Source organism: Moschus berezovskii, chromosome 24, assembly GCF_049115385.1.
Source record: "Moschus berezovskii isolate FMDL1 chromosome 24, NW_MosBer_1.0, whole genome shotgun sequence".
In the NCBI taxonomy this organism is placed as follows: domain Eukaryota; kingdom Metazoa; phylum Chordata; class Mammalia; order Artiodactyla; family Moschidae; genus Moschus; species Moschus berezovskii.
The window spans coordinates 28,286,910-28,313,536 of NC_142483.1; the positions used below are offsets into that span (position 1 = coordinate 28,286,910).

At 37.0% G+C, this 26,627-nt stretch overlaps 1 protein-coding gene across 3 annotated transcripts; it reads right to left on the bottom strand.

The window, feature by feature from the left end:
• Positions 1–900: 900 nt before the first annotated feature.
• Positions 901–26,594, bottom strand: UBA3 (ubiquitin like modifier activating enzyme 3). Of its 3 annotated transcripts, none has more exons than XM_055414293.2 (18): positions 26,508–26,570; positions 26,281–26,322; positions 24,374–24,494; positions 22,893–22,973; positions 17,676–17,758; positions 14,390–14,470; positions 10,464–10,507; positions 10,059–10,123; positions 9,596–9,751; positions 8,472–8,574; positions 8,224–8,334; positions 3,524–3,577; positions 2,962–2,998; positions 2,794–2,875; positions 2,346–2,446; positions 2,167–2,230; positions 2,030–2,084; positions 901–1,686 (listed from the first exon to the last, which is right to left on the bottom strand). In XM_055414293.2, exons 1-18 carry the CDS (start codon positions 26,525–26,527, stop codon positions 1,598–1,600), a joined length of 1,389 nt encoding a protein of 462 aa, XP_055270268.1. In that variant the 5' UTR covers positions 26,528–26,570; the 3' UTR covers positions 901–1,597. The 3 variants fall into 3 exon arrangements, with proteins under 3 accessions (XP_055270268.1, XP_055270267.1, XP_055270269.1); XM_055414292.2 differs by having other exon boundaries at positions 8,224–8,337; XM_055414294.2 differs by lacking the exon at positions 26,281–26,322 and having other exon boundaries at positions 8,224–8,337; positions 26,508–26,594.
• Positions 26,595–26,627: the final 33 nt, after the last annotated feature.

The following is a 26,627-nucleotide window of genomic DNA, read 5'->3' on the forward strand; positions in this document are numbered from 1 at the left end:
GTAAACTGAATGTGTGACTTTTTAAGGAAAGCGTATGAATTTATACCATGTTTTTATAATGAAACAAATTACTTGTCAATATAGAACTAGAAAGAATAAAAATAAATGAAAATCTAACCCAATGACAATGGCAAGCCACTCCAGTACTCTTGCCTAGAAAATCCCATGGATGGGGGAGCCTGGTAGGCTGCAGTCCGTGGGATCGCTAAGGGTCAGACACGACTGAGCGACTTCACTTTCACTTTTCACTTTCACACATTGGAGAAGGAAATGGCAACCCACTCCAGTGTTCTTGCCTGGAGAATCCCAGGGACGGGGGAGCATGGTGGGCTTCCATCGATGGGGTCACACAGAGTCGGACACGACTGAAGTGACTTAGCAGCAGCAGCAGCAACCCAGTGACACATAATCACAAAGCATTTAAACAGAAAACTGCCATCCAAATCAAAAACAAAGAACATGTACTATATGTTCCCACTGCTACTGCTAAGTCACTTCAGTCGTGTCCGACTCTGTGTGACCCCATCGACGGAAGCCCACCAGGCTCCCCCTTTCCTGGGATTCTCCAGGCAAGAACACTGGAGTGGGTTGCCATTTCCTTTCCACACTAAGATACTAAAACTCATTTTCAGTACTTATGTTTAATTCTGTTTTAAGCCTTAGACTTTTGGAAGGGGGAAAAAGCATTTCAAGAGGCCTTAATATAAAAATTAAGTCATTCCATTTCATTACATTATGATGTCAGAGCAAATTAAATCAGTAGGTATTTATTGTACCTAAAGTACTAATTCAAGTACTATAAAATATTTGTATTAGTAACTCTGCCACATGTTTTAAAATTATTTCTACATCAGTACAGAACTACTTACTAAATATATTTTAAAAATTTCAATGAGAAAATTAGATAATATATGATTTTATTAATAAATAATGTGAAAGCATCAGTGGTAATGGTTTAAACATTAAATTCTTTTAAACATCCATGTCTTGGCTTTAATGTTGTGCATATTGGCCTCTATGGCACTGAAGGTAAACACATGAAAATATTTCCCATTTCCATGCACAGGTGTTCAACTATATACCGTTTACAAATTATTATGGACAAGGTAACTTTTCCAATAATATTCATTTGGACAGCCACAATTTATATTAAATCAAGCAAGAAGTAGGCTATGTTGAACATATGCTCTAGATGTCAGTATTTAATGTTATTTAAAACTTAATTTTCTTAATTTTTTTAAGGGACATCTTTTTGTATATGTGGGTGCTCAAATAAACACTGAAGAATGCATTCTTTGATCATAACCAAATTCTCATACAAGAGGGTATTTGCCTCCTCCTCTAAAAAAAGCAATATATTTGCTCATTAATCTCCCTCTCCAGGCACCATTTTCCATATTACTAATGAAAATGCTCACAAGCACCAACCCCAAAATTTTGTCTTCAAGGGAAAGGTATAAAGTTTTAAAAGTGGTTCATATTTTAAAAAGTCAAATTCCAGCAACACTAATGCTAAAAATGACATCAATTATATTTCTTAGCATCCACGAAGTATAATATTTTCATGAGTTTTCTATTAAGGGCAGATTTATTTTCCTTAAGAAGTAAAATGAAGTTTGAATAGTACAGTCTGTGGTGTGGTGACATCAGCAACTGCCAGTTCTTGCCCATCAACGAGTCCCAATTCTAAAAGAAAAAAAGCTAAATTAACCCAAGCAAAAAAAAGAAAAATCCAAGAAAAGAGATAACACATTTACAAACTAGCAAATCATGGTCTAAACAAACATCAAAATCCAGTTCTCTTTAATCAAGGTAATATTATATTTGATTTCACACAGATTTTTTAACACTCTACTCAAAGAGCAATTAATTCTATTAATGTTTCTTAAGATTTAACTAATCAGAATGGTATTACCATTCAAAAGCATTAAGAGCAAATCTAAAACAGGCCTTTATTACTTTTACTGAAAAAAAACAAAAACAAAAACAGAAGTTGATTAGCATTAGTAAATACACTCATTTAAAATACCTTTCAATGTCTTGGAGAGATTTGGCCTTGTTCGTTCTTCAATAGAGGTTACTGACTAGAAAACAATAATGTAAAGCACATTAAGTGAAATTAAACTTTTAATGTAATTTGGGGGGGGGGAACTGAACACTGATCACCTGTAAGTAAAGTGTTCTATTTTTGCCCTCTAATGTGGCCGTGATAGCTGGAGATTTCATCTGCCTAAATTATAAGGAAAAAAAAAATCAGAATTATTTTTCAAAAAAAACAATTCGTTTTTAAAGTTTTAAAATTACAAATTTTTTTCTACAACATAACAAAAGTCCTGAACACTTACAGAGAAGCACTATTGGTTAAATAGTCCAAGACCTCCTGCAGTTTAGCTGATGGAGAAAACTGAATGTTTTGAGGAAGCTGGCTGCAAGCTGGGCAGTTTTCCTAGACATAAAACACAAATCACGGTGACACATGTACCAATAACAGTGTATTTATAATGATGAAATAAAAATCAAGTTGTTTTATCATCAGTTGTTTATTTCCTATGAACAAATTTTTGTTTTAAAACCAGTTTTTCCCAATGGGCCATTTTTCCTAAATTATTTCACTACACAGTATTTATTTCAGACTGTACTACAAAAGATATATAGTAAGTAGGGTTCTGGAAGTCAGAAAATACTTACAAAGGGTGTGTGGGAAATTTCATTCACAATTCCAACCAGTAATTAATATTTAAAAATCAAAGTATGCATAATCAAAAAAGCTTTCATTAGTATTCTACTACTAACCTTTCTCTCTGCTTCAAATGTGTATGTGTACAGTCCATCTACATCGTTGAAAACCAAGTAATTATTGAGGGGAATATATGCACTGTAATGAAAAAAGTGTTCATTTTTATATAACTGAGCCAGATCAAAACACAGACTTACATACATACTAAAAATGAAACTCATTACCTTGTGGCTATTTTAAAAACCTCAGTGGCACACACAGCTAAAGAGGAAAGAAAATAGAGATGCTGTAACTCAATGAAAATTAGACATTTAAAAACAGAAGTTAAGTTATAAATCAGAAAAGAAATTTACAAAGCTATTGATTACAAAATAAATAGAAAATATATAAAAACTGAGAATATAACATTTTATATTTGTTCTGTATAATCCAAATGATAAAGTAACATTTTAAAGTAACATTACAAGTTTTCTTTCCTCTTCTTCAGACTGAGTAGCCTGTTCAGTAGACTGATCAGCAGACTGATTAAAAAGAACTGGCACTAAAATGTCTTCTTATTATAGAGCATTTTATGTATGAAATAATATAATGCGAGATATATACAAGGTCCAATAGCTTGTCTTGTGGTTTTGGGGGCAGCTTAATTATACTACCATCCACCCAAGAAGATTATCAAATCCCCAGAACACTAGTTTTCTGAGATCATGCAGCTGCAGAAATACCAACTTAGGTACTGAAAATCTGAAGGGAAGGAAATAAAATTAAGTAGTGGCCATTTTTCCTCACCTGCAATGACTGCATTTGTGGAAGCTACTGCAGGAATGATTCGTTTTACTACTCCTAAAAAATATATTAAAATATAGTTATTCCTTTTTTTAAAAAGTAGGTATCTTAAATTAGACAATGATTAAATATCATGCCCATTATTTTTCAGGCTTTCAGGTCAGAAAATAGACTTAAGTTTAACCATGAAACAATCTTCTTTCACACTCACATTATTTTGCATTAACAGCATGTTAAGAATCCTAAGTTATAGTAGGAAAGATAAGTAAATTCTTTACACTGTTTCATATAAAGATGTGACAATAATATACTAATAACTCCTAAAATTTCGGGTGTTTATTTTGATCCAAGAGTATGAAGATTAAATAAAATTTTACTGGATTTGCATAACATCATGTTAGTCTTATTACTCTGATTTTAAAGATAAGGAAAATGAGGTTGAGAGAAATGAACAACATCCACAGCTATACATCTTGTACGAGATAGGGGTGATATATGAACCCAGATCTACCCTAATGTGCATAATCTTAACTGATATAGTATACTATACTATCCTCAGTAAGGTCTGAGTAAAGTATGAGGAGTAAGAGCTAACTAGTTTTTCTTCATCTATTAGTTTTAGCCATTCTAGTCACAAAAATTTAAGACAAACAGAAAAACTGCCCCAAACACTTTGTTTCACTCTACAACATGGAATATACAAAATATTAAACACAGTTCTCTATTTCTACCCCACTATTTTCATATTAGTATCCACAGATTAGGAATGACCAAAGCCCCACCTAAAATCATTTTTTAAGTACAAAATAAATATTCTGTAACTATATTTGTACTGTTCATTTTAGAAAACAAAAATTCTGATAGAAGTAGCTATATTATCTTAGACTGTGAGAGAGCCCTGAAAGATGTGTCTCCAAGATTTTAGGTGTTGGCAGGTCAGGTTTTAAAAACTTAAGAAAAAAGGCAAATATCTAAGAAGATGTGAAAGGAAGATAATTAAGGAGCTGGAAAGCTGTTTTAAAAAATTAATTCTGACCATCTGACCATTATGTGCAATTTCAGAAAAGAGGAAACAGGGAGGAGCTAACCTCCTGGAGATTCCTGGAAGCTTTCCAGTGAACCACAAAGAGCAGGATGCAGTGGAAGGAGAAACAGTGAGAAGCCACAAACAGTGAGAAGCTGAAGACACACTGTCCAATAAAAGAGTCACCCATCTCTTACCCCTCCAAAAATCTGGATTCCACTTCCAATTTGGCTTCTCTACTCTTTGTCAAGGCCCTCAATCATCAAGCTAAGAAATACATATCAAGCCTTGCTAAAAGGTATGGAAGGATAAATAACACTACACACAGAAATGAGTTTGCAGTTCCTGATCAGGACAAACGGAATTCATCTGTTAATTCAAACAATTAGCAAATAAATGTGGATTATATGCCAGATACCATTCTAGGTGCTGCACAGAGGAGCAGTAAAAAAAATTATCTTACAGTGATGGAGGAGTCCATTAGACCGTCTCCTTGGGGAGGTGATAATTTGAATAGAAATCTAAACCATGAAAAAGACCCATTCAAGCAATGACCTGGGGAAAGTGCAATTGTGTACACGGCAGGGGCAAAGGTCCCAGAACAGGGATGAATCAGTGTAAGGATGAAATATTCTTCATATAGGAAAACAAGGCTATCTGAATTCTGAGCAATTATATAAAGGTAAAACAGTGAACGGTTTATAAGTCATTATCAGTTGGTATGATCAGGAAATTGTTAAGTTGATACCTGAGGGACAGGCAACCAACCCCGAGGGGAATCCAAGGAAGAGTATTCCTGGCATAAGGATCAGGAATTATTGAAGTTTTAAGGTGGGATCATGCTTGGTGTGCTCCAGGAACACAAAGCAGGTCAGAACAATGGAACAATGAGTGTACAAATGCAACAAGGAGTGTGTAAGAATAGAATTTTCAAACGACATTACTAAAACATCAGTAAACATAAGGAAACAATTACAGGAGAGAAATGGCAGATTTTCAGAAAGACAAAGCTCTTTCTGGTGAGCTTAATGATCTTGGACAAAATTCATGGAAAGGTGAACTATGAGTAGATACATTAAGAAACATTAGTCACTAATTTTGAGTGTTAGGATCGTTACTGAGACAAGTTACAAGACTACCTCATTTAGTTACCATGACTAGCTTTGGAGCCAAGGGAAACGTGGAAGATGAGCCTCAACAGAGCATTTGGAAAGGTCTTTCATGACATCCTTGTGAACAAGATAAAAAAACAAGAAGTACTCAAGAACATATGATCAACAGAAGGGAATAAATCTAAAAGGTCCTAACCAGAAGTATGATTCAGTTATCTGTTCTCAGCCACTTTAGTCTTGTTACAATTTTTAAGTATTTGGAAAAGAGATAAAAGATATTATCAAAACAAGTGATATGAAGCTAAAAAGAATATGTTAAGTTGGCAGGCATAAAGAACATATTAGGTTGATGCAAAAGTAACTGGTTTTGCAGTGTAGAAACCTGCTATTTGATGTTGGAATACATTCTAAACAAATGTGATTATGTTATACATCATTTTAATATGCATTATGTTAATTTTTATGTAAAAACATAAAAACACTTTATGTTTTTTTACTAAATGATTTATTACTTGCTGCTTATTTTCTATTTATTTTAGACTATGGAAATGATGTTAGACAAAAAGCAAATCAGAGCAATTTTCTTATTTGAGTTCAAAATGAGCCATAAAGCAGAGGAGACACCTCACAACATCAACAATACATTTGATCCAGGAACTGCTAACAAAAATACAGCGCAGTAGTGGTTCAAGAAGTTCTGCAAAGGCGACAAGAGTCTTGAAGATGAGCAGCATCCTTGCCAACCACTGGAAGTTGACAATGACAACTGAGAGCCATCAATGAAGCTAAGCCTCTTACAACCCCATGAGAAATTGCCAAAGAACTCAATGTCAACCATTCTATGGTCAATTGGCATTTGAAGCAATCTGGAAAGGTAAAAAGGCTCAATAGGTGCCTCAAGAACTAACTGGAAATCAAAAATACCATCATTTTGAAACATCATCTTCTCTTATTCTACACAACAATGAGCCATTTCTCAATGGGATTGTGATACACAACAGAAAGTGGATTTTATACGACAACCAGTGACGACCAACTCAGTGGCTAGACTGAGAGGAAGCTCCAAAGCATTTTCCAAAGCCAAACTCACACCAAAAAAAGGTCACGGTCACTACTGGGGGTCTGCTGCCCATCTGATCCCATTACAACTTTCTGAATTACAGTGAAACCATTACTGAGACATATACTCAGCAAATCAATGAGATGCACAGAAAACTGCAACATCTATAGCCAGCATTGGTCAACAGAAAAGGCCGAATTTTTCTCCATGACATTCGACTACACATCACACGACCAACACTTCAAAAGATGAACGAACTGGGCTACAAGCTTTCACCATATCTGCCATATTCACCTGATCTCTCACCAACTGACTAACACTTCTTCAAGCATCTCGACAACTTTCTGCAAGGAAAATGCTTCCACAACCAGAAGGTGGCAGAAAATGCTTTCCAAGAGTTCGTCAAATCCCAAAGCATGGATTTTTATACTGTAGGAATAAACAAGCTTATTTTTCATTGGCAAAAAAGTGTTCATTAATAATGGTTCCTATTTTGATTAATAAAGATGTGTTCGAGCCTAGTTATAATCATTTAAAATTCACAGTTCAAAACTGTAATTACATTTGCACCAACCTAATACATATATATACAGAACAGTAGGATGAGTTTAAGAATAAATTTAAAAGGACCTATACTTGAATATAAAGAAAAAAAAAAAAGCCATCCCCCAAAACTGCCAAATCTGTAACAGTGGGATGTGGCTTAGCAATTGCATATGTGAAAAAAACTTCCAGATTTTAGCAGACAGTAACCTGAAGGAATCCAAAGTATCGCATCAATGTAAACCATAAACAATACAAAACCCTGGCCTCCTCTAAGACTGCATCAATGCTCAGAAGTGTATCCTAAGACTCATCCTAGAGCACTTCATTCTCACCTGGCTAGTTCAGAGAAGTATGGATAACTTAAATATGGTTAGAAAAAAATAGTATGATGGGAATTTGGGTCATGGAAACATGTTGATGGGTTAAAGGAACTAGCAAGTTTGATGGGAGTGATAACAATTTAGAGGGTTCAATATGTCAAGGGCTATTACTTGAAAGAGAATTAAATTTACATATGGCATAAGCATATGGCATACTCTGGGACAATATCCAGCCCACACGAAAAAGATGGAGATTTTTCTTCAATACATAGAAGAACTGTCTTAACAATACTGTCCAAATGTGAAATGACTGCCCCAGAAATGGATAAACTGTTCTTCAGCAGAAGATGAAATGAATGAATGGCTTTCCCTGGGTGATTCAGGGACTCTCCCAAGCCTAAGTAAATAAGATTCAATGATTAAATTCCTCCAAGTTAAAAAGTGCTATGGATTCTAGTAAACTCAGTTTCTTTCTAACAAATTTGGGGCAGCTGGAAACTGTTATTTCCAGAGCACCTTTACTGAATCACAAAGGGATAGTACTATCTGAAATCACTTATCAATTATTTCGCCCACAGCATCACGTCCTCTGAAAACGGGACCATCTTAAGATGGTGATTAATGAAAATTCACAAACTTACCTTGAGTGAGTCTATATGTAACACCTCTAATATTATATTGTGATGCTCTTTCCAGGGCTTTTTGGAAAATCCACTGAATATGATCAGGGTCATCACCATCTAATGGAACCCCTTCTGTCAGGAAAGGGGGGAAAAAAAAAGAATGGAAGACAGAAACATGTACACATAAATCAACTTATTTTTAAGGTAAATGTCCAAATAAATAATATAGACAATGTAATTCTGAATTATGAAATTAGGTTTATTACCTCCAAAAGGCTGCTCCTTAGGCCACTGCAATATCCTGACATACTCAACACAGTGTTCTGGTAGCCTGGGCATAGACGCAATAGTGCACATGGGAAAATTAACCTAAAACACAGTTTGCCTTTTTTAGTGGATTTTAAATAAATTATTTTAAAATCTAACTTCTAGTTATGATCTAGTTTGTAAAGTTTCTTATAATTTATATTAGCCTTCCACTTAAAGAAACAAAATATTTAATACTATTAAGAATGCTTCTGAAATTAACACAGCTGATCTAAGTCACTTCACTTAGGTTGATCTCCCTAAAAAAATAGGTTTGCCCTACACTTAAAAAAATATATAAAGTTAAGCTTTGTTAGAACATGGGAAGAATAGGAGTGAATAAATTCTCAAATATGAGTACTCTATTATGTTAACTAAGATTTAAATCTGAAGATATAAAATTAACCAAAACAATTTCAAATAACTAATAAAAGTATTTATAAATCAGACTTCTAAATGCCCTTTTAAGTGGAAATGCAGATTAAAGAGCCTCATCTTTGGAAATATCATTCTCATCTCTGGTGTCTTTATATCCCTGAAACACAGGCAAAAAACAAACAAAACAGATTACAGCTCTATCCCAACATATAACTTTCTAACTGATCCCTTGATCCTTACTCTCTAAATAAAAAACTAATAGAAATGAATTATGAGAACAGAACAGTATCAAAATGATGATACTGCGTTTATGTACGTGTGTACTCAGTCGCTCAATCACGTTCAATTCTTGCAACCCTATGGACTAGAGCCTACCAGGTTCCTCTGTCCATGGGGTTTTTCTGGCAGTACTGGAGTAGGTTGCCATTTCTTTCTCCAGCGGATCTTCCTGGACCAAGGGATGGAACCCAAGTCTCCTGCACTGCATGAAGATTCTTTACCGCTGAGCCATCAGGGAAGATAAATTATGTCTGTGTCTTTGCTTAAATAGAGCAAAATTTCGTATTTCATCATCATTCTTCTTAGCATGCCTTTTAAAATATGGTTATTCCTAATTAAAAATCCTAAATATTGACTAATCTTAATAATGCAACCCTTATTTCACCCCAAGATTCTATCAAACAGATGCGGGTGCTTTTGTGATTACCTGTGGTGGATATAGTTCCAGCGTGCATTCAATACAAGCAGTCATTCCAGGCAGAATCACCCGGGCATTTCCTTTAAAACCTTCTGTCCCCCCATCTATCAAAGGGACAATGGAGCTTGGATCTAATACACCATCTTCATAATTTAGAAGAGATATCTAGGAAAATTGTTTCAAGGGTTTAAAAGGAGAGGGGGATAAGAATTCAAAAAGGGAGAACACTTTCAACAATTCTAAAAGTCAATCACATTACTGAATACTAATACACCAAATCAAGGGATTACATTAGTAGCAATTTATATCCAAACCTGCAAATTAATGACTGGCAATAAACAATGAACTACATCTATTACTGAAAACTGAATAAATTCTGATTTTTTCAAAAATATGACACAAAGTCTCATTTTTAGTATGTTAAGAGCAGCAGGAAGAACTTCAGAGAACTGTAAAAACAGTAAGTCTTTACCAGCATGCCATTTATCCATCTTCTGGCTATGATGGAGTCCAGTCCACATACAATTATATGAAATTCTATGAGAAAAAAAATGCAAGTTAGTTTAAAAATGCTGCCACACAAAATGATGCACGATTTCTAAGAAACAAAAAACACTTTTCATTATAAAATAAACATTCAGCTTCCAATCCTTGAGTAATCCTTACTCAAAACAGCATATAAAAATGCAGCTAATGGTGCCAACCAAGAATTTAAAAAGTTTGCCATCCTTTCAATCAGTCAACAATATTCCTGAAAAGTCAACACCAAGAAATGAAAGCAAATAAAGAAATAGCAATCAAATAGCTAGCAATCTGTAAATAGCAACTAAAAAATATAAAAATTTAGTGAGAATTGAATTTCAAGTGGAAAACTTACGCCGATAGAAAGTGTCGTCAAAATCCTGAATCTTGTTGAAATGTCTGAATATAAGTAAAGGAACTTAAGCTGCTAAATTTTTAATTTGTAAGATGAATTCAACAATGCCACAGGATCAAATTATAAATGTATATTTAAAACAAGACATAAGTCATCAGTGTTCAAAGCAATGGAATTCAAGGAATCTGATAAAATGAAAACAATCCTACCTCCTAAAAAAACTGTTTTCTAAACACTCCTCTCCCCTAATGACATAGAATAGTTTCTCTCATCCTCAAGCTTCCGTATCAGTGTAACTGTATCTCTGTTATACTTTCTACTCTGCTGCAATTCTTATGTAAAACCATAAACTCTGGGGAAAATAGAATGTGTGTCTTCAACCATCAGCATCAAGCAGAGAGGCAATAAAACTTGTTTAGTGAAGGGAATGGGTATGCTATAGATCCCACTTACAAAGGGGATTCTAGGAGTTAATGTACTGCACAAATTAATACACTGCACACCTTAAATTTTTAGTTTTATATGTCAGACACAGGCAATTTTAAAAAAAAGTTACTGCAAAACTAATTTTTAGAAAACACAGAGGTTTCCAATAGCTTTTTCAGGTGCTAATGATTTGTTACTGATTTTTCCCCCTTGTTGGGTGGAAGGGTGAATTTTCTTCCTTTCTCACTAAACTCAGTTCTTCAAGTCTCTCTCTTTCTACCCAAACTGCACCATATAAGCAGGCTTTCCCCAGCCTGGAGGGTGCCAAGAGAATGCCATTCAAAACAGGCAGTGAGTGTGAATCATAGTACTTAACATCTGAACAGCATACGTATGCAAAAAAACATTTTTTTTAATTTTTTCTAATGGAGCAATTTCATTTAGTAACACATAAATTACACTCCCCTAAAACAAATCATCCATTGCAGGCTTTAAAAACCAAAATGGAAAAGAGGGACAATACATAGTATGTGCACTTTAGATTTTTTATTATTCTGGCCTACAAATAAAGAAATATGTTCAATTCTAGCCCTCACCCACCAAGACCCCTATTCCTTTTGAATACCAGGCAAACGAGAGGTATAAGCTGCAGCTAGAAAACAGAAGTCAAAGAGAACCAGAGCAAACATTAGCAGAACAAAAACAGGAGCCAGACCAAGAAATGCCATCTCCTGGGTTTCTACAAAATACCCAAAGTCCCCCAGATCTAAATAAGGGAGAGAGACAAAAGAGTGTACACACTCTTTTTTTCTCTTTCTCCCTATAAGGACATGTATTTTCATGTGTAAACTTTTTATTTTTGCAAAGACAGTACACACTGTCCCGTATTTCTTTCACCCAGTTTCCCCTAAGGGTTACATCATACATAAACTACAGTCAAAATTACAAATGTGACACTGGTACAATGTGTGTGTTAAGTTCTGTCATTTAAATACATGTAGATCTGTGTAACTACAATTAAGATGCACAACTCTTACAGCACCACAAATATCTCTCTCCTGCTATCGCTCTACAGTCACATCTATCCCCTCCAACATGCCAAATCCCTGGCAATCACTAATGTGCTCTCCATCTCTGAAATTTTGATATCTGAAGGTTATATGCAATCATACAGTATATATGGCCTTTTGAGACTGGCACTTTTCATTCAGCATAATGCTCTTGATATCCATCCAACCTGTACTTCATTAATTACTTTTTCATTGCTCAGTATTATTGTACTGAGTACAATAATTGTATATTGTATGCAGAGTATAACTGTAATACAGAAAAGGCACTGTAATACAGGTTAACAATTCACCTACTGATGGATGTTTGAGTTGTCGCCAGTTTTTGGCTACTTGCAAATAAAGCTACGAACATTGGAGAATAAGTTTTTATACAGATGGTAAATGCCCAGGAATGAATGCTGCTGCTACTGCTGCTAAGTCACTTCAGTCGTGTCCGACTCTGTGTGACCCCATAGACGGAAGCCCACCAGGCTCCCCCGTCCCTGGGATTCTCCAGGCAAGAACACTGGAGTGGGTTGCCATTTCCTTCTCCAATGTGTGAAAGTGGAAAGTGAAAAGTGAAAGTGAAGTCGCTCAGTCGTGTCTGACCCTTAGCGACCCCACGGACTGCAGCCTACCAGGCTCCTCCATTCATGGGATTTTCTAGGCAATAGTACTGGAGTGGCTTGCCATTGCCTTCTCCGGCTGAGTCGTATAGAAAGTTTATATATTCAAATTTTTTAAAAAATAGCCAAACTATTTTCCAGATGACTATCATTTTACACTTCCAGTTTTCCTATATCTTTGGAAACATTCATTACTATTTTTTATGTCATCTATCCTAAAAGGTGTGCAGTAATCTCACTGTGATCATAACCTGGATCTCCCTTAAAGCTAGTGATACTGAATATCATAAGCTTTTTACTATTTTCTTTAGTGAAATATCCCTTCATATTTTTGGTCCATTTTCTAACTGTTTTTACTGTTATGAGAGTTTCTTATATATTCTTGATGAATCCTTTGTCAGATACCTACTTCATAAGTATTTCCCAGTGTGAAGCTTGTCATCCTAACAAGATCCTTCACAGTGCAAAAGTTTTTAATTTTGATGACATTCAATTTACCATTTCTTTTCTTTTATGGATTATTCTTTTGATGTGGTCTATGGATTTTTATCAAACCCTACATCCCAAAGCTATTTCTCCTATATTATCTTCCAAAGCTCTACAGGTTTACATTTTATACTTAACCTATGATCTATCTTGAGTTTATTTTTGTAATTTTGAGTTTTGAGATTGCATTTCTTTTTTTTGCTACCACAATTTACTAAAGAGATGGTTCTTGCTAGAGTGAACTGTTTTTGCATCTCTGTCAAGTATAAACTGGCATACTTGAATGTGGCTATTTCTGGTTTCTCTATTCTGTCCTGCTGATCTGTGTCTATACTCTCTCCTCGGCAACACCATAGTGCTGATTACTGTACTTAGATAATAACTCTTGAAATTGGCCAGTGATTCCTCCAACTTTATTCTTTCACAGTATTGTCTTAGGTAATCCTTAGCTCTATCCATTTTAGAATACTCCTGTTTGGAGCAACAGAATAGTTTGTAGGAATTTTGATAGAAACTTGTATACGAATTGTACACAAATCTGGGGCTAAGTGACATCTTTACTATGTTGAATCATCCAGATCTTGAACACTATCACTCCATTATTTAGATCACTTTTGATTTCTTTCATTTGCATTTTGCAATATTCAGCATACAAGACCCATACTTATTTTGTTAGGTTTATACCTAAGTATTTCTCCTTTTTTGAGTGGTTATAAATGGCACTGTAGTTTCAATTTCAGTTTCCATGTGTTCACTGCTAGTATATAGAAATACAATTGATTTGCATATGTCGATTTTTGTATCCTGTGGTATTTCCAACATAACAAATCCCATTTCCTAAGTTTCTATAAAACACTAAAAGTTCCCTGGATCTAAAGGTATGGGAATCAACAAACTGTGAATAGTCCTTTTTTAAAACATGTTTCTTATAAAAATAAATTTATTTTGACACACCTTCCATTTGACTAATAACATACTGACTCTACTTTGCCTGCTATGGTAAGGCAATACAAAGATTACCAGTATCTAGCCTACAAACTTAAGAGTCTAGTCGAGGGCATATGCGACTGAAACTTAAAGACAATAAGGCAAATAAATGAAGGTACTTGCTACCTAAGCTTAATTTAGGGCAAAAAACATTTTATATAACCTTAAAAAGAAAAGATTGAAAGGATATTAAACAAAGTGTTACCAAAAGATATGTCAATAATAAGCTTACTGCTGCTGCTTATTTTTTCTGCCTATCTGTATTCTCTGTGTTAAACATCTCTTGTATGATAATAAAAACAATAATCTTCAAATAGTTAAGTATCGAGTAACTTATTTGTCAAAAGGATACGGAACTACATTGCAATTAGGCACTCTGTCATTTAGAAATTCTGCAGCAACTTCAGCTTTAGGTCTTCCAACATCTTTAGGCCTACAGAAAAAATTATATTTAAATTGTCATTCATGATATAAATCTAGATTATCTATATAATCTACTTTCACATATAAAAATATCCACAGTGAATTTATCTGGAGGCTATTTAGAAGGAATATTTTTACCTAAGTATTTCTGATGAATAATGAGTCATTCAACACTAAATGTAAACCCTTGTTGATATTCCAAAGTAAGTATTTTTAAGTACGAACAAGTCTAATTAAGTATTTAAGTGAAAATATGAAGTTTTTTAAGGTAAAGTGTAACAACAGCATGTTTCCCAGCCACTTTTCAACGCTGTGTTTCCTAACGTAAAAAATTATCCCAGATCCAGAGATTTCCATGTCTTTGCCTTGAATCCCAGAACTTCAACGTGTTACTATGCAGGCCTTGGCAGAAAAAAAAATCAAGGGATCCTAGGGATGCAAGAATGTTCATATACCTCCTTCTTCCCATGTGTGATAATTAACTAGTAAATCCTGGATCCCATAAGCAGCCATAGCTATGTTTTTTGAAGGAATAATTCCAAAGGCAGTATCTAGAACTGCAAATGTTACCACTATCTTCAAGAAGGTAAAAATAAAAGACCTCAAAAGGTTACTCCTAGATAATAAACACAGTTATAGACAGGAAAGGACATGAGTTCTCTCTTCTAATCTCAGTATGAATGATATTTTTCTTTCCTAATATTTTCTCATTCTCGTCATGGGAATAAATCACTCCCTCAGGTATACATAATAAGCACTTCATTACTACTTTTTCACAACATGATTTTTGGTTATATACACAGGTCTATCATATATATCATGAACAACTGGAAGAAAGTTACCAAACTCTTTATTTCTCTGCACTCCTTCCTAGCTAAGCACAGAGTAAACACTTGAAAAATAAATGAAAATTAAACAGTCACTGTGCGCATCAGAAATTGTGTTTTATTTAAAATTGGAATTTTTAACATGTATATGTATGGCTGAGTCCCTTGGCTATTCACCTGAAACTACTACAACATTGTTAATCAGATAAACCCCAACACAAAATGTTTCTGGTGCTAAATAAATAAAATGCTAAAAATAAATAAAATAGGAATTTTTAAAAAATGCTTTAACAGGTCAAATTTCTTCTCTCCAATAAGGCAGAATGCTTTTTTGACCCAAAACTTCTGGTAAGTTTTATTCTTTGTCCAAACTTGTAATTACAAGAGGTTCCAGCATTAAGTCAAGCAACTTGATTTCAGTATTGCATAAAGCTACACTGGACAGAGCTCTTTAGGTATGCAGAGTAGATAAAAGAGTTTCAAGAATCTTTCAGACTGTGTATTATATGTGCTTTCATAATTGATCCAAAAAAAAACCTCTAAGATGGTTTCTGTGGGAACTGCTACTTTACCATCCCAGAATTAGGGGATTCAGTTGCTCCTCCAAAAAACTGTACTTTGTAAAATGGCCTTTCATACACATCATCTTTGCAAGAATGGCACTGTTATACAACAACAACACATCATCCGCGCAAGGTATATTGGCCTAATTACTTAACCTGGAAAACAAGAACTTATCGTGGGGTTTGCTCTGAGATTAAATTAAGTAGTATAGATAAAAAGCTCAGAAAGTACTTAATATATCCTAAGCACTTCACAAATCTTCATTGTCACTACGATCTTCAATCATTATTTCAGCCCTATATTAAAGGGCATAGCTTATTATCAATAACCAATCAATTTGGTGGTATCATTTCGAGAGCATTCCTACACTAAATATTTGTGTATTTTTTTGTGTAACTTTTCCTATCGAGAGAAGAGAAATGTCAAGGGCTGAAAAAATATACAAAGAAAACCTTAAAAGTTAAATGTAGGGTTCACCCTACAAATACAATACTTCATTAACTTGACTTAGTTTATTTAACCCATCCTTCAACCTGTTTTAAGATCTTTCCCAAAGTTAATTTTATCTTTTCTGCTACCTAACCTCATCCTGCATCCTAAGACTATTTGAGCACCTTTTGTCAGTACTCTATGTCGCTGCTGCTGCTGCTAAGTCACTTCAGTCGTGTCCGACTCTGTGTGACCCCATAGATGGAAGCCCACCAGGCTCCCCCGTCCCTGGGATTCTCCAGGCAAGAACACTGGAGTGGGTTGCCATTTCCTTCTCCAATGTGTGAAAGTGAAAAGTGAAAGTGAAGTCGCTCAGTCATGTCTGACCCTCAGCGACCCCACGGACTGCAGCCCACCAGGCTCCTCCATCCATGGGATTTTCTAGGCAAGAGTACTGGAGTAGCTTGCCATTGCCTTCTCCGCTATGTCGCTACAGAGAGAGAAAAAAGTCCTCATCTCTGTGCTATTCTTAGTCACTCAGTGGTGTCTGACTCTGCAATTCCACAGACTGTAGTCCGCCAGGCTCCTCAATCCTTGGAGATTCTCCAGGCAAGAATACTGGAGTGGGTTGCCAGGCTTTCCTCCAGGGGATCTTTCCAACCCAGAGATTGAACCCAGGTCTCCCACACTGCAGGCGGATTCTTTACCATCTGAGCCACCAGAGAAGCCCATCCGTATAATTCTTTGAGTAACAAATACACACTTTTATCTAAGCCATTCAAGTCCCTAAACACTACACAGTAATATTCATTAATGAACTTTGCCTCAGATCTGCATTAGGGACTACTTCTAGTATTTAAAGTCACTCCACATTAGCTGCTCTTAGATGTTTACTGCATTTCACTTAAACCTAAGGTAATTATCCTTCTTTGTTCCATTTCACTTGCTCCTGGGTTTTTTCTCCTTAACTCACCATCTTATTTCACCTTCTATAAAAAGTTCAAACTGTGTAATAACATCACTGCCCCAGAGTCACCACTCAAGTCTTGGCTCATAAGTCCCTACCAATATATCTCACTAGGGCCTAATATATAATTACTGTTCTCTTATGAAATCAACAGGAGGAAAAGAGTAGAACTCAGTGTCTTCAAGGCACAATCATTACAAAGATCACATTCACCTTTAGGACATTTCTTTAAAATCAACAAAAACATGTATTTGTTTACAAAACTATTTTTGCCAGAAAGCCCAGAATTTTCCTGCAAAATTCACCTAAGACAGGAGTGACAGTTCTTAACAAAATTAGCATTATCCTCTCAGTAGTATTTCATTAAACTGAAAATGTCTCAAATTCGAATGATTACCACAAGTTTAAAATAGGATATTAAAACTCACCTAAATAAAAACTGCCTATTCAGATTGGAAACATCTATAGTGTCCATGTCTATAACGTGAATCTGTCTAAAACCAGACAAGGCCTGTGAGAATTAAAAAAAAAAATCTAATTAAGCAAAAGGTTCATCACATTTGAAATTTTTTAATTTCTTTTCAATGGACTTAAATCTACAAGTTCTCAGTAATAAGTTCTGCACAATTGTATTCAATGGTTAAAGAGTCATACAAGGTATATAAAACTCAGGGTTCTTGTAAAGGTCAAAAAAGTGTAGGTACTCAGTTTTAAATAATCCATAATCCAAAGAGAATAACTCAAAATTTCTATGTTTGTTTCATAATCCCATAAACACATCTGTTTAAAGTTTGTTTTGCTGCTGCTGCTGCTAGATATTTTAATTTTACTATTCTTACTACTTAACTATAGTTGCTATTCTTTTCTAGAATACTGTTGAAAGTAATTCCTACAAGATTTATATTAATGTAAGCATGCTGCCAATCAGAAATAACTGTAAGATTATAAACATACACACACAAACACACATATATATACACCCTGGACATGTAAAAGAAATACCTTAAAAGCAAAGTCAAGAGCAAGCAATCAAAGAGCTAGAGAAAAGCAACAAAACTCTTGTGTTTCAATGATAATGCCACATATTTTAACAGTACAAGGTGTTCAAACTTACGCAGATTAAAAAAAAAAATAGGTCTCAAGACTCAATTATGCTTCTCTGGTCATGGTCAGTTTACTTCAGTTCAGTTCAGTCGCTCAGTCGTGTCTGACTCTTTGCGACCCCATGAATCACAGCACGCCAGGCCTCCCTGTCCATCACCAACTCCCGGAGTTCACTCAAACTCATGTCCATAGAGTCGGTGATGCCATCCAGCCATCTCATTCTCTGTCGTCCCCTTCTCCTCCAGCCCAATCAAATTTAATCACCTGGTAATAATTTCACCATTTTTCTGCCCCTCTTTATAGTAAGAGTTGTCCATACTTTCATTCTCAAATTCCTCTCCTGCACTTGCTGTAACCAAGCTTTCACTCCACTGAAAACCACACTTGTCAGTCACCAGTGACCTCCCATGACCAACTCTTACTCTCTCTGACATGACCCATCTCAAGTACTTGGCAGGGTATATGTATCGATTCCCCTCCTTGAAACACTTTCTTCACCTGTTCACCTCACTCACAAGAATTTGAACACTTTTTAAAAACTGGTTTCCCATTCACTACTCGCTCAAGAGTTTTCCTCCTCATTTACTGGCCAGAATTTGGGGTGCCCTTACACTTATTAGTTCTGGTTACTTATGGCAATTTCAGACCACCTTGTAAGGTAAACCATCGTCTAACAGATATTAATACCTGAAATTTAACAGTTTCCAAAACCAAAGCCAATCACCCTTACTGACCCAAACCAGCAAATCTGTTCTTTACCCAGCCCGCCTCACTTCAGTGAAAGCCAGCTCCATCTTTCCAGCTGCTCACAACAAAATCCTTATCATGTCAGCCTTGACTCCTCTTATGTCCCACACCAATCCACCAGAAAATCCTATTGATTTCATCTTCAAAACATCCATAAACCAACCTCCTCTCACCACCTCCAGTACTACTGCCCTCTTCTGAGGGACTACCTATCACCTCTTGCCTAGGTGACTTCAACAACCTTCAAACCAGCCTCTTAGCTTTCTTGTCTGTTCTTTCTCTTGCCTTTTCTTAATACATCAAGCACAGCGATCCAGGTTAAAGTTGTATGGAGTCAACTCACAGACTTAAACCTCCTCCAATGACTTCCTGACTCAAGAGTAAAAGGCAAAGTTCTTACAGGAGCACCTCAAGCCTTCTGTGACTCTAAAGCTCATTTTGTTATCTCTGATATATCCTCCTAGAAAATGCCCCTCTTCCTCACTTCTGCCTTAGCTGTAATGACCTCCATGTCCTGCTGGAACATAACAAGTTATGTTCCCACTTCACAGCTTTTGCACCTGATAATCCTCCGCTTAGAATGTTCTTGCTCGCCTTTTTGCCCAAATAGCACCTTTTTGTGAACCCTTTCCCCTCCCGCCAGGCTATCTATATTCCATCCTTCCTTTCTCCATAGCATTTAAGCATTTATTACCATCTCATACAACATAGTTCACTTGTCTTTTCCTTTCACTAAAACAAAAGCCCTCAACGTACAAACGCCTGTTTTGTTCAAGGCTGTATCTTTAGCACATAAAACAGTATCCGGTATATAGAGAAAGAGGTTCAATAAATATTTGCTCAGTCAATAATATTAATGTCATATCCTTTATTTTAGAATGAGCCTTTGGGGGCTTATGATCAATTCAAAAAACATGCATGTATATATCTTTTGTTATTTATGTGTGAAACAAGCGAAGTAACAAGTGGGAAAATTGAAAATCCAGTTTTCTTCTATGTAAGAGACTATTACAATGCACTGAATAACAAGGCCACTTCTGAAGTTGCTTGATGACTACTCCTCAGATCTAAACTCTAATTACTTTACATTTTAAACTGGTATCTATCATGTTTGCAAGCAATAGCTTCAAAATGGAAAAAAAGCTAACTATTTAGGAGATTTGTGCATACAATGCCTATGAAAACCATAGCCTATCTTTCCTAAATCCTTTGGTTCTTGTGCTGCAAGGGTGTTTGTATCTAATAAAGTACTGTCATTTTGGCATCCTATCACAGGGCACATCATGAGTTCGTGTATGTGTACGTGTGCGTGTCTCTCTCTCACAGGACACATTGTGTGTGTGTCTCTCTCACAGGGCACAGTGTGTGTGTGTCTCTCTCACAGGGCACAGTGTGTGTGTGCGTGTGTCTCTCTCTCACAGGGCACAGTGAGTGTGTGTGTGTGTGTGTGTGTCTCTCTCTCTCTCTCTCTCACAGGACACATTGTGTGTGTCTCTCTCTCACAGGGCACAGTGTGTGTGTGTGTGTGTGTGTGTGTGCGCGCATGCGTGCGTGTCTCTCACTCTCACAGGACACATTGTGTCTCTCTCACAGGGCACAATGTGTGTGTGCGTGTGTCTCTCTCTCTCTCACAAGACACATTATGTGTGTCTCTCTCACAGGGCACAGTGTGTGTGTGTGTGCGTGTGTGTGCGTGTGTGCGCATGCGTGCCTCTCTCTCTCTCACAGGACACATTGTGTGTCTCTCTCTCACAGGGCACAGTGTGTGTGTGTGTGCGTGCGTGCATGTCTCTCTCTCTCTCACAGGACACATTGTGTGTGTCTCTCTCATGGGGCACAGTGTGTGTGTGTGTGTGTGTTTGTGTCTCTCTCACAGGACACACTGTGTGTGTCTCTCTCTCACAGGGCACAGTGTGTGTGTGTGTGCGTGCATGCATGCGTGTCTCTCTCTCTCTCACAGGACACACTGTGTCTCTCTCACAGGGCACAGTGTGTGTGTGTGTGTGTGTGTGTGTGTGTGTGTGTGTGTGTGTGCGTGCATGCATGTGTGTCTCTCTCTCTCTCACAGGACACACTGTGTCTCTCTCACAGGGCACAGTGTGTGTGTGTGTGTGTGTGTGTGTGGGTGTGTGTGTGCGCGTGCATGTGTGTGTGTCTCTCTCTCACAGGACACATTGTGTGTGTCTCTCTCTCACAGGGCACAGTGTGTGTGTGTGTGTGTGTGTGTGTGTGTGTGTGTGCGCGCGTGCATGCGTGTGTGTCTCTCTCTCACAGGACACATTGTGTGTGCACAGTGTGTGTGTGTGTGTGTGTGTGTGTGTGTGTGTGTGTGTGTGTGTGTGTGTGTGTGTGTGTGTGTGCGCGTGCATGCGTGTGTGTCTCTCTCTCACAGGACACATTGTGTGTGTCTCTCTCTCACAGGGCACAGTGTGTGTGTGTGTGTGTGTGTGTGTCCACGCGCACTCAGTCATGTCTAACTCTGTGTGATCCCATGCCCACCAGATTCCTCTGTCCATGGAATTTTCCAGGCAAAATACTGGAGTGGGTTGCCATTTCCTTCTCCAGGGGATCTTCTCAATCCAAGGATCAAACCTGCATCTCCTGCACTTCCTACACTGACCAGCGGAGTCTTTACCACTGTACCATCTGATAAGCCCTATATGATACATTCGGCTATTTATTTTATGAGACTTGTCTTCCCAATGATACTTCAAATTCACTAAGGACATACATCATGATGACCTGCAATGCCCACTGAACCAAGCATAGCACTAAGTACCAGGAAGTGTATTAAGCTTTTGCAGTCTCACGAGGAGTGACGTTAGTGTTTCCTAGCAAAAGTAATGTGCTTATTTATATTTAAACTTAGGTCCCAAGGCTGACTATCTAGATCCTTCATCTGGCTATTACCGGCTTCATTTTCTAAGGAGTATGCTCTACCATTTCCACATACTAATCAGAAGGTAAGCATACAACAGCTCCAAATCAATTCTTCCCCTAACCATTTTTGTTAAATAAACTGATAAAATCTTATAAAGATCTACTGTGTAGTTATCAGAAGTCAATGAAACTAATTAAGTCACAAATTATGGATTCCATCCAGTACATAGGAATAGCTTCACTAAATAATACCCACTCTTGAGATGATGTTCTTTTAAAACAGACTGATCAAAAAAAGAAAAAAAAGGTTTAGCACTCCCATATTTTATGGGTCGACTACCATATGGTTATCAAAAAAAATTACTGTATGATCAGATCATGTAATGACACAATGGTTCAGTGAGATAATTGACAAAAAACTGATGGCCTGGATTAGATTCCAGACACAAGACCATAATCCAGAAAAAACTCGTCATTTAACATCCCTGAGCCTATGTCTTCCTCTACATAAAATGAGACAGTGTCCTATTCACTGAAGTGGATTATTTTGAGGGACATACGAAATAATAAATACTTTGAAATTACATGTGAAATACGAATTAACAGTTTTGCTATTTACTTCTCTGAATTAATGAGCACTTTGCAAGAGGAAGCACAGAAATTTGCTGGATACAAAGCAGAGAAGAAAGGAGAAATAAAAATGTCTATCAATCATTACTTTATAGCCAAGGACTTCAGAGTTTAAAAAGTTAAGTTACATCATCATTTTAATTACTATCTGGAATTTGACCTGCTAAACTTATCTAACAAAGGCTCAGGAGAAATAGTTAACAATCATAATAAAGAAATGACAGAAAAGGAAAAAGGTTTAATTATCATACAGAAGGAAAGTGCATATTTTTTATATATATTACCAGGTTTTTCAGGAGCTCACATCCTAAGCCGCCAGCTCCAATGACTAGAACTTTACATGTATCTAACAAAAACTGGAGAGACTGCAAAGAACGAAAAGGCATATTAAAATCTAGTTGATAAAAACCATAAGTACCATCAATAAAGCAACAAACCATAAGAGTTTCTGTTTCTGTCAAAAATGCAACTAGAGATAAAGAGCAGCCTTTGAAATTAATAAAATTATTTAAATTTATGAACAAGGTAGAACCAGAAATTGTATAACCCTAATGATTTCTGAGAGTTCCAACTTTAATGTTGCTAAATTGAGTTTTATTGGTTGAAATTAAAAAGCTACTATTTCTAACAAGAAAAAATATGCCTAGTTTAGAGTTGTCTCTTAACTTTGCAAGGAGAGCATCAAACTCAATTATTTAAATAACTTCTTAAAAACAGAAAAGTGTAAAAATTGTAAGAACTGAAGATCAAGCACTGCCCCAAGCTGTTTAGAGGTCTTTAAAAAAAAGGTAAGAACAATAACAGCTGTTTTTCCATACAGTTGGTTACACTTACAAAACAGGAGATGGCAGGAAGAAAAAACAGGTAAAACTCTATCTTTTGCCTATCAGCAGAAATAGGATTTGAATCAACCACTTAACACAAGAATCTTAAATTATTAGCTCCCTGCCTCACCCCCGAAAAAAAAGAAAATCAGAACCATTAGAAAATATGTTGGATTATCCAAAGAAATACAGAAGACTGTCAATTTTGTCCAAAATTACTCAGGATACTCAGATAAGATGAGTCAAACCTAAGAGTCTGCACCTTAACTCCAGGAGCAGCACAATACTTCTATTTCAAAACAGTATCTCTTCATCAACATAAAAGGAGATAAAAAATTTACTGTAAAGGAATATTTCCCATCCCATAATAAAAAAAGACAAGTTGTTCCTAATTGAACATTTGCTTTAAGTCAGACACTATCAGTTCCAAATTCTATTCCTCTATGATACAGCAGACACATACTTTTTATACTTTTTAACAGGCAATTACTGGATCCTAAGTAATTATTATAAATTAATTATATTCAATTCCAAAACTAATTATATTCAATTCTAAGTAAAGATATTCATTTCAAATAAACTTCAAAATTTAAGCAAGCACATCTGTATCTCTATGAAAGTTAAAATTTCTCACAGCAGGGATTAAAAAGGTGTGTCTCAAAACTGATTTTAAACTGGAATTTTAAATGAAGTATAACATAATTTTAAGTGAGGTTATGAAGTCATTTTACTCTTGAAAATTAACATATTACATTTGAAAAATGTGAAAATAACTAAAATATTCAAATAAAATCAGTTGCAAATATTCTATTTACTATTTCAAGATAACTTACACAATTCTATTGGTATTTTTATTTAAGAGTAAATTAAAAAGGAAGCATCTTATTATATTTGCAACATAAAACTATTAGAGGAGTTATTTAAAAATAAACATTTCTCACTTCAGTGCTCGGTTCGAAATCAGGGTGTGTGAAGGGTCCAGATCGCTCGAGGAACTTCTTTACATGGTTCCAGCGACCTTCCCAGTCTCCAGTGTCCCCACACCCACCATCAACAGCCATTCTGCACAGAACACAGTAAATTCAGCTGCAAAGATCAGTATGAAAAAGCCACACCTACAACTAATATGGTTTCCCCAAATGAAAAGGTAACCACACCAGACCTGCTCAAATACAAAAGGTAATGTTCAATGTAGTTACGCTTATGCTTTTATTGTCTTTTCTTGCTATTATATAGTTTATGAAAAGGTAAGAACAGATTAAGGAAATAATCAATATGTTTCTGGGTTCCTAAAATCAAACTTGGGATACTGATGCATCAGTAAGAAACTGGCTTTCTAAACATTTGGAACTTACTGAACACTGCAAACTGCCCAATCTATTCTGTGAACAGCCTTGGGCAGAAAATATAAGCTACAAGAAAAAACAAAACCCAAAAATCCCTCCACTTCCAGAATCCTAATGCTTGACATCTAACATAACTCATGTGTCCTTTCCAAGTTTGAAAGGCATAACTTATTTCTGATGAGAGAAACTTATGCATATTTTTCTCTGAGGTCCTAATTTTCAAAAATCTCTTAGGACTATAAGGTGGCTTCTATTGCCACTAAACACAAGGAAAGTTTTAGGTTATAATTATGCCACAGATAGGCAACACCATCTAGAAACCTTTCAGAACATACAATCTAGTAAGGAGGGACTCCTCTAACATATTTTCTATTCATTGCAAGACTCATGTTTCCTTGCAATTAATTTTCAAATTTCCTACAATCCCTCAATTTCTACCTTCAAACATATTTAGTAATATCCAATTTTTACAAAACGGACCAAGTACTGCCTAGCAATAAAGACCACAAGGTTTGATGTCACAGCTGGATTTGGTTCCACAATTAATAGCATTGTGACCTTCAGCAGATTACTGGACAGCCATAAACCTCATCTGCAGCTTGTCTGTAGCTACTTCTTAACGTCAGAATGATAGAGATAATCCACATAGAGGTCTTAGTACAATACGTGGTATATAGTAAACATTCAAATTGTAGCTGTCATTTTAATCAAAAGTGGAATGAAATGAAAGGTGGGAAGAAATGTGAAACTAAACTTGTTCCAAGTACTCCTGCGATTGAAATTCAACTTTCTGAGATACCTAAGGGGACTGTCACAGAAATGACTAACAAACCACGCCCACTGTAAAAGCACTTTCTTCCCGTCCCAAGTAAGGAGGAAGAAAAAACAGGTGATGCTGCCCGGGGTGTAACACACTTCGTTTAAACCTGTCTCACCAGCACAAAACGAGGCATCTGATATGAAACAAGGTGTGTAATACATGGAGAATATAAACTCTCTGGAGGCAACACTCCTTTCAGAGCCAATGATTTTGCAAAAATGACTGAAGTGCTTAGTACGATACCAGACTTAAAGTTCTCATCGAAAGTTTGCAATTAATACTACTGTCTCAGTGTTTTCGAAAGGCCAAAAATCGGCCCATCGTCCGTTTCATGTGTTTTGCTAAGACTCCCTTCTCACAGAGTCTGGGCTCTGACAATCTGGGATGGAGGAAGAGAGGGGCGCAAGGGTCCTTCCGCAAGACCTTTAGGTCAGGTACCCCGGCGGGCCGGCGCGGAACCTGAGCGCGGTGCCCGGGCCCAGCGCCCGCCCGAGACAGAGACCAGGAGGGCCCGCCGGGCCCCTGGGGCTGCGGGCGGGAGTCGGGGGATGAGGCCGCGCGGCCTGCGCTCCAGGGGCCCCCCCTCCCAGCCCCCCGGGCCCGCTGCGGCTGGTCCCCTAGGCCTGGGGTGAAGGGAGGCGGGGGCCCCCGGAGAGGGCCCCGGCCTCCCGGCAGCACTAACTTCTCAGCCAGCAGCTCCTCTATTCTCCTTCTTTTCTTCTCCCTAAAAGAAAGAGAGAATAAAAGAAGGGTCAGCATCACGCTACACATTGGGCGCCGCGAGGGGATGGGGGGCGAGGGGACGGGGCGGAGGGTGGGAGGACCCCGGGTGGAGGCGGCGACCGCCCACCGCCGCGCTCTCTCACAACCCAGCCCGGCCCGGGGCGCCTGCAGAGCCCGGATACTTACGGCTCCTCGCCATCCGCCATATTGTTATCCGCCTCTTCCCAGGCACCCCCACGGTGGGAGGGGCGAAGAGCCGGGGCGGGGCGGGACCGGCCAGGAGGGGCCGGTGCAAAGGGGCGGGGA

What these genes read in the sequence shown, in the direction of transcription:
- UBA3 (XM_055414292.2), bottom strand. Translation starts at nt 26,527, where the DNA reads ATGGCGGATGGCGAGGAGCC. An exon ending in GTGAGCTCCTGAAAAACCTG is followed by an intron (nt 17,759 to 22,892) that starts GTAATATATATA and finishes TAATTCTCACAG; the next exon opens with GCCTTGTCTGGTTTTAGACA. An exon ending in GATGGATAAATGGCATGCTG is followed by an intron (nt 9,752 to 10,058) that starts GTAAAGACTTAC and finishes CAATTTTCCTAG; the next exon opens with ATATCTCTTCTAAATTATGA.